At 35.5% G+C, this 9019-nt stretch overlaps 1 protein-coding gene across 1 annotated transcript in view; it reads right to left on the bottom strand.

Annotated features, from left to right (window-relative positions):
- The window catches only part of MLLT10 (myeloid/lymphoid or mixed-lineage leukemia (trithorax homolog, Drosophila); translocated to, 10), a gene marked incomplete at its 3' end in the record, with an annotated part of 54166 nt that extends 46830 nt beyond the window's left edge, over positions 1–7336 (bottom strand). The window contains exons 1-2 of the mRNA XM_010139010.1: positions 7011–7336; positions 4544–5110 (exon numbers count right to left, since the gene is read on the bottom strand). Coding sequence (XP_010137312.1) covers positions 4544–5110; positions 7011–7239 — 796 coding nt within the window. The remainder of the gene's footprint in view (positions 1–4543; positions 5111–7010) is intronic.
- Between the last annotated feature and the right edge of the window lie 1683 nt (positions 7337–9019).

Here is a 9019-nt window from a genome sequence, read left to right as displayed (position 1 = left end):
ATAAAATTCTCTGCACATGAATTTCGCCTTGTGTGTTTTCTACACCATTTGCTTAGTCCTAAAAGGTTATTAATACCTATTAGCATCCATTTTTTCTTTCTATTCTATCTCCTCTGGAATCATTGGCTTTTTAACACAGCAAGGCTTCTTTTTCTGCTTTGGCTTCTGGGGCATCTAGCAGAAAAACTACAATAGCACAAACTGTTTCAGAATAATTTTTTCTGAACTCTTTCTCCCCATAGATTTAGCTAGTAAGTCAAAAGCTACAGGATTTTAAGCATAACATCATAAAGATTTAACATAAGCTCTGAAGGACTCCGTACCTCAATGAGAATGATTTCAAGTTACTCATCCACGTTGAAGCTCAGAGTTCTCTTACATCCCCGGTATGACAACAAGCTTAACAAGTAAGATCATCTCCTTGCCCAGGAGCATAACACTTGGCAGAGGCTCCCTCACTGCTTAAATCAGATGATAAAGGAGAATAAAATACATGAACAAAGCTGAAGCATTTAGTAAACACCTATACAAAGAGGAAGTTTGACTGCATAAGATCAGAGGGCCCTGTGAAAAAACATTAACTGTTTCTAAATCAGTTTGAAATATTCCTAAAGTATAATACTGGGTTTAGACAATCCTTTATTCCAAAAACTGTCTAGTATTACCAATCAGAGGAAGAAAACCGGTGAAGAGCAGAATATATATGATGTAGAGATTAAAAGGTAAGAAGGCAAATTATAAGGTTGCCTCAACTGTGACAAAGCAATTCCAGAATATGGGCACAGCAAGGGTGCTGAAAGAATGGGCTGATCATTTTAAGGCCCAGTTTGGAATTTTACCTTCTTAGATTCTTCTCAGAGAAAAAAAAGAATTGCTTTATAAGCTCTTGTAGGGTTTACAGTAATCATAAGCCATAAAATCAATTATGCAAAAATTAAGATGTTGAAACAAATGATCCCGAGTCATTAGCAACTGAGGCTGATACTATAGAATTTGTTGTACACTTAAAACGAAGAATGAAACCAGGAAAGACGGAGAAGCATCCCTATACGCTTGAAGCACTGTAATTCTTCCAGCAGCAAGTATCCATGCAGAACTTGGATATAAGTCTCCAAGAACTCTACCTACCATAAAACAAACTCCAGTTTACTTCTGACACTTGATTGCTTTTCATTTCACCTTGGTGCATTATTCCACAAAAGTCAGAAGGTACTGTAAGTCCCATTAAATGTTTTTTTCCCTATTGCTGTAGGACATGGTTCCCAGAAAGTTCTTCACACACCCAAGTGTACTCCAAAGAAAGAGGAGTCAGAGCCTGCACAAACTGCTTGACAGAAAACCACAGAATGTATGAAAGTATTATTCTCCAGAAGGATGCTGAGAATGAACTTAATCCTGAGAATCCAACTAGTGTGACTTAAAAAGTTAAATAGCTCTATGAAATTGTAGAGTTCAGACGAAACTCTCTCCCATCAAAAAATGTGGATCCTGAAATCACTCTGAAGACCAGTCCCATTTTAGGGAAATCACTATCAGCTTTATGTAACTCCAACTGATAACTAACTCAGGTTTTCTTAGACAATGAACTTAAGAGCTTGTGAATTTCCTGCAGAAAGATAAGTATTGTTTATGTTATTGGCTAAAGAAGCTTTTTTTTTTTTAACAGGAACAGGTATACTAGAAAAATGTTGATTTAACAAAAATTCCTTATCACCCTACCAGCTAAATTTTATTTCTTTTTAAATTTCTTTTCATTCGAGTACACTATTAAAGCAATGCATGCAGTTTTTCATATAAAATTTTAAATACATTTCAGAAAAAAATTATAAATAACATTAGGATTTAACATTTCAGTGCTCAAACTTCTGAATACATCACATCAGTTGCACGGCAACTAATACAATCTGAGTGTACGTATTGTAACAGCTTTTAATTACATGGCCTTCTACTATTCACAGCACATATCTGTTCTTAGTAAGCAGAAAAATAGAAGTTCTGTGGACTGGAAAAAAGTTTGGAAATGACAAATATTTTCACAAAACAAGCTGAATGTACTTATTCTGAAAAAAGTTTCATTTTAGACATTTCATTATGTGTAAATAGCATATGATGAATCTGCATTTCCTTTTAAAATAAGCTTTTCTTCACATTTCATCTAATTTGAACATTAACTGTGAACAGCTTTGTCATATGTCTATGCAGTAATGATTTTCATAATTTTTATGCATCTCAACAAGTACTGCTAAAAAAATGGAAAAAGAATGGTAACTTAAGAGAACTGCAGTTAAGCAGGTTATTTTAAAAAAAAAAAAAAATAAGAGGAGATTATTGAAAAAGTGCCTCAAAAGCTCTGTTCAGCATGGTCTAACTCATTCCTGATACTCCTTTGAAGTAACAAGGAAATTCCAGGTAAGAGTCAGTAAATACTTTTTGGCTTGGCTTCTCCTGCATTTTGTCTCACTACATTTACATGAACAAAATCTTACTTAAGAGTTTTGGGTCAAATCGTTTAGATTAATCTGTCAGATTTTGTTACTGGACAATACAGAGACATTTCAAAGCGAATCATCAGCATCTCATAGCTGAGCAAATGTATGTTTCTGATAATACTGATAATACTCACACGCCCTTCCTCATTGTAACCAAGTTGTAAATGGACTGCTAAATCTTGAAAACTCTGGTGATGAAGTGCGGAAAAGCAGTAAGGGGAAATCAGGGAGAAGAGTACATTAAAACAATATGCTCAGACTCAAGGAGAAGTTTCTGGATAAATTTAGAGCTCATGCTTGAAGACAAAGGCATCCCATGTGGTCTTGTGTCTTTGGATTTTCTGGGTTTTGGTAGGAAGATTTTGTTTATGGATTTTGTTTGGTTTCCATTCATATTCTCTGGCACGTTTGGAAAATATCACTGTATTAGAGAACAACTCTGTAACACTGGCTACCAAGAATCTAAGTGCGCTCAACAGAGGTGAAACTCTGAGGCTGAACATCATGATAGTGGTAGTAAAACCTATCCAGTATTTCCATCTACATATCTGAAAGCTTTTTGCACAGAAAGTTTAACATTATCACCGGCATTTTACACATGGAAGAGTGAGATGTAATGAAGAGGACAAAGGAAACAAGATGGACCTGCCTAGGAAAAGGCCTGTTCTAGGAGCTGACACCACCAGAATATTCTAAGGCAAATATAAGGGGGGAAACATGGGTCATTCACTTCAAACCAAGACCTTGTACTTCCATCGGTTACCCCAACTAGATCAATACATAACCCTCCTTAAAGGGATTAAAAAGGAATACGAAAGTTCGTACTAAAATAACCAGAACACTGATCTAAATCTGTTGGATAATCTCTGTCCACGCCAGATAGGAAATGAACGTGTTTTTAAAACTGCATTTCAATCAAAAAGTTGCACAGTGAACTAGGAAGTTCTGTCACACACCATTTCTCCCTATTGATTTCAGTGCAGGAAAAAAACTTTTAACATAGTTGCTGCTGGTATTGCCATTACTACCCATAATAAAAATCATCATTTGCCTATACATAACAAAGATTTAAAACTGTGATTTTGAGATCCAGTTTTTAAGTACCTAACTTGTTCTGAAACAAGTACTTTGCTTCTTGAAGCATGCATATTTTTAAAGCATCTCTTGCTTATACAGTGTAAATACACAGTATAAAAGCATAAAACTGCCCACAACCAAATTAAAGTTCCACTTCTCTTTCCTCCAAAAAAAAGGGAAAAAAAAAAGAAAATATAAACAAAAATCCACTAGAAAAACAAAAAGGACAAAATTTCAAAGTCACAAAAATTAGGTATCAGACAGTTTGCTATCTTTTTATCCAAACACAAAGGCCTCAAAGGAAACTTCAAAGCAACAAAGATTTTGGTAGATACCATATTCTGCAAGGTCACTCCACACACAGGTTTACTGGGAACAGAAAGCCTTTCACAGCCCCAAATGCACGTAACATTTAGAACAGAGGAAGAACAAACCAGCCAATTGCAATTGCTAAAAAGCACACAAGGATATGAAAATGTCATCCAGCTGCATAAGGGTCCAGATTCACAAATATGCTTTTATATGTTTAAAGTGATTAATTCTCCATATAGACATTTTAAGTTAAGCTAAATTGGGAAAAAATAATTGAGGGATATAATCAGCACAGTTATCATGCTTGAGTACTGATTCTGTTTTCTCTGTATAACGGAACATACAGACAATATAGTCCATATAAACTAGCATTTTAGCTAAACCTATCTTCACGCAACTTAATTTTCCCCCTACAGCCTTGAAAACTGCAATTGTATAGCATATAGGCCAACACACAGGTCAGTCTACTATAACCACCTACAGCGCAGTGGCACCTATATATGGAACAACACTTACTCTTCCAACAGTCATATTCTAGTTTTTATTTTTCCCCAACAGACTTTCAAGACACTTAAATGATATTCTGTTCTGGAAAAGCACACTCAGAATCATGGCTAAAATAATACATATTTTGAGGTAAGAAAACAAATCCAATAAAAGCCTACCTGAACCCACTGGAGATGAGCCAACACTAAGACTTTGTAAACTTCCATTCCTGAGCAGAGTAGGAGATTTTTGAAGACCAGAGCTTGTCACACTTCCTGCAGCAGATGCCACAGATGAAGTTGGGGAAGCAGAAGAAACTGAAAGATGGGAAATACTTTCTTGACTTTTATTCCCTTTGGGTCTACCGGGCCCGTGTTTACTTTGCTTATTTCCTTTCCGTTTCTTCTCTGTTACAGTTTCTTCTTCTATTCCAGAAGTTTGAGCTCGTTTGTATGCTGTAGAAGTAAGGCTTGAATTACTTATGTCTCCAGGTGAGCTGTCAAAGTTTTTAGACTGGGAAACAGCTGATGATGAAGGGAGACCAATTAAGGAAGTGAAACAATTGACACCCCCCTCTTGACTCCCAGCCTCTCCTTTATGTACATCTTTGGTTGAAGAAGCCTGTTGAGAATGTGTGAAACTGTCACTTCGCAGATCTGTGTCTGTAAAACTCAAAAAATCCTGGGGAGACTGAACTGAACTTCCAGAAGATGATTTTATGCTCCCAGGAGTGCCCAAAAAGCTTCCTAAAAAGAAAAAAAAAAAAAAAAGTGAGTTTTTTTTTCGGTAGTTGATGAAAATTGATGGAAAAGATTACAATCTTAGAATACAAATCTTTAAAGTACAAGGACTTTCTGAAAAGCATTACCAAGAGGTAAAGAATTTATTTTTAAGATAAGTCATTGCTGCTCCTGCTGATCTTAACTCTGATGGATCTGATTCTCAGATTCCTAACTGAGATTCAGATTTTAATTTGGGACATAAACAAAGTGAAAACGAATAAAAGGAGAGCAACAACTTCGCTGCTTAGGCAACTCTGACATCCCTCGTGTTCTGAAGCCACAACAAATACTTGCTGCAAGTCAGAGAAGGTTTCTTTAAACATACACATGCATTAAAAGAAGGCTCTTAGAAACGTGTTATGATCACACTGCGCCTGCAATCATCCTCACCATTCTACCTAAATCAAGGGTCTGATACCAGTCATGGGAACAGCAATTGCATTTAATTTACCCTGGCTGAGGACGTGTTCCACAGAAGACACCTTTTGCAGGAAAGGAAGTGTATAAAACTGGCATTTAAAGACTTCTTTTGCACCATCAAGAGAACCATAAAGATCTTCTGTGTAATAGAATTACATTACTTCTCTAATATTTGGAATGCAGTCATTTCATCACTGTGTTAAGGCATGTAATGCAGAAAATGGAGCACACTTGGGGAATACAAACCTCTACTTTCACCGAAATTCAGTTATTTTCTATGAGTGGGTGCATGTAGGTACTGTTTTGTACAACTCAGATTGATGACAACTATCCTGTCAAGAAAATACTCCTTAATGCAACATCAGATATAAAAAAAGTCCTTTAAAACTTAGTGGTTTATCATTAGTACTCCATTAAACATTATTAAAATAAAACTTAAAACATGCAGCTTTAAAGAAAACACATGCACATAGCAAAGATCTATTTTGTCATCTGCAGCGAGTAAGATTTTTCTTCAAATGCAGGAGTCCAAAAGGCAATTTTCAAAGTTTTAAGAATTTAAACAAAAAAAAAAATCCCACTTCTGTTTTCTTCCAGTAAAAAAGGCTGAAATATTGAAAGAGTTCTAGACAAATTTAAAATCAATCACTGCATAAATAAATTCAAAGGAAGAGCAACACCTTAAAGCAGAGAGGAGAGTCAGCTACTACAGGCCACAGTAGTGAAAATAATGAAAAAATAATGGAAAAACAATTACTTTCTATAAAGTCTAGTTTTGTCTTTCAAAATAACATGATTTATTAGTTAAGTAAAAAAAACAGACTTCTAATTTTATTTTAATCTTTCAACTCTGAAAAGGTGTTGTAATAAATTTGCCTTTTAAAGTGCCAGCAGTTCATTTAATGGGTTTTAGCACATTCAAAAATGTATGGTAACTGTATATGCTTGTCACATAATCATCATCTGCTTATGTATTTCAATGACAAAAAAATAAAAGTAAATTTCTTTCACTTTGAAGAAAACAGTGTATTTTAAATGTCTGCATCTTGAAAAATTATTTAGGGGCCACCGTTTCGTTCTAACATGCACTAATTAAAACACTTTAGTATTATTCCCTTAAAGAGCTAAGTCCCCTAGACTCAAATTCATGTGTTAGATTTTACCACAGACTAACTTCTCAGCACATAAACCTACTTCTGTTTTTAGCAGTTAAAGAGCATACCTTAACAGTCTGGACAAAAGCATCAGTTTTGCCCTTTAAAAATGCGCAGCCTTCTTTTTCATGTTATGACAATGAACAACTTTTCCCTGAAAAAAGGGGGGGTTCTCCAAAGCAAAACAACATTCTCATTACTGAGGACCAAGGAAGAACTACTTTCCAAGTTTTAAATATGTAAGATTTCATGTTGAAACAGAAGTCATGTTGCAGCGTAACAATTAATACCTTGCTGAAAAGGGCTAGCAGCAGTCACAGTTGTTCCTGGATTTCTTCCAGCACCAGGCTTTCTTCCCCTCTGACCTGAGCTGTGACCCGCAGATTTCTTCCCTTTGCTCTCTGACCCTCTAGCCTCTGAAGAATCTTTTCCAATTGAAATGTGTGTCGAAACTTCCTGGAAATTTGCATTTGTAAATCGAGCTGTGGTATCTTCCAACCGCTTCAAGGAACCTGACATGGTGGTGTTGCTAGTGCTTGTGTATGTCTAGCATATTGAGGAAGAGAGAAGAAATAAGAAAAAAGAAACAATTAGGTCACACAAAAAACTGTAACAAAAGAACTGTTTAAAATAACCCGTTCTTTCGAATAAACTTAGAAGTGTTCAAATACTAAGGTAACTGGCAACAGCAGGAGTTACATAAACCGAATTCTTTAGATTTTCAACAAACAACTGAAGTGCATAAACTTTATTTTGTAGGAAAAAACACCCTAAAATGTCAGCTTCGGTTGAAATTTTTACTTCACTGAGGTCAGTGAATTAATCTCACACCTACGGTTACACAGTCTTTATATTCTATTTAAATAGAATATTGTTGTTTTACTGGTTAAAATTAGAAATTAAAAAGAGAAAATGAAATTTTACATGCTTTTCCGAAAACACTGATTTTTACGCAGTTTGTTTTGTCAAACTAGCAACGTTGTTCCATCAGCAGCGGAACTCACAAAGGCTTTAGAACCTATGAACTTACACTTTTAAGCCTTTATAGTCTCAACACCAAACCAAAACCAACTCCAACCAGCGCAACTGCTCCTTAATGTCTCCACTTCCCACCATCACACTAGGATTCCTTGCCAGCTGAATGTCCCATTCAGCCAGTTCCTTAAGCATCATCAAGAAGACACATGAGATCTAGCTGGCCAAGATGTGCAGGAATGACTGGCTACCTACACAAACCTGCTGCCTGTCAGGGAGGAAAAACCGTAACACACTCCAGAGCATCCAATGCAGATTTATTCCTCAACCCCCACCCACCCCGCAAGAATGCTGGCCCTTCTCCTACATCCATAAACTCTTTACAGGGCTTTTTAAAATTTTATTGATAGATCTGTTAATCTTCAGGTTTTTTGTCAGAATTGTTCGTATTGCTGAACAACTGCCCAAATAGGTTCACAGAAAGTAATTAGGTGGGCAGCGAAACTTTGTGCACAGCATTAGGAAACCACACAAAGGAATATAATTGTTCCCATAATAAAAAAAAAAAATCTGGAGTTGTGATAGCAGAATTTTAATATCAGGAGAAAGAAAACGAAAGCAAAATTAGGAAGAAGGAAATAATATTCTGTTATTTATACTCAAACCAGCTAATAAAATAGCCTTTGACTGTATAAAGCCTCTTCAGCAAAAAATATGGATCAAACTTAGGAGCTACTCATCTGTTAAAAACAATCCTTGTTTTTCAGTTCTTTACAGAAGAAGTTTAAAAGAGCATCTAAATTTATCTCCATGAAACACCAAACAAATGCACGTCTCTTCCTCTTCCAAGACTGGGATACTTGCTGAATTTAGGCCTACAGCAGAATATTTCTTCATATTTACACACAGCTTTGTATAGCTGGTATAAAAAGTTTTCTGTATTTTTACTAAAACAGCTAAGACATTTACATAGAACTTACATGTCAGTTAAAAATGCCAGAAGACAACTAAATATGGAAGCTTTGAGGAAGATGCAAATTTTCATCTATTTACAAGCCACCCTGTATGAATTACCATAAATTGTAATAAAAATATTACAGATTTTCTGAATAACAGTGAAGAAAAACCAGTTTAAGTCTGTTAAATAAAGTGTTAAAAATAATTTACCTCAAATTCGTATTACTATACTGGTAAGTATTTCTAATGAAGACAGAGTTAATTCTAAGGTAATTTTCAAAATTTTTATCTATTATAAAGTCCACAAGTATGCTCAATTTTCCAGAAACTGATGTGTCACTTTGTCCTGGGTTCAACATGGAGGAAC

This window comes from Buceros rhinoceros, unplaced genomic scaffold (genome assembly GCF_000710305.1).
Source record: "Buceros rhinoceros silvestris isolate BGI_N320 unplaced genomic scaffold, ASM71030v1 scaffold21046, whole genome shotgun sequence".
Taxonomy (NCBI): domain Eukaryota; kingdom Metazoa; phylum Chordata; class Aves; order Bucerotiformes; family Bucerotidae; genus Buceros; species Buceros rhinoceros.
The sequence above is the reverse complement of the archived record's forward strand: the minus strand, read 5'-3'. Positions and strand labels throughout refer to the sequence as shown.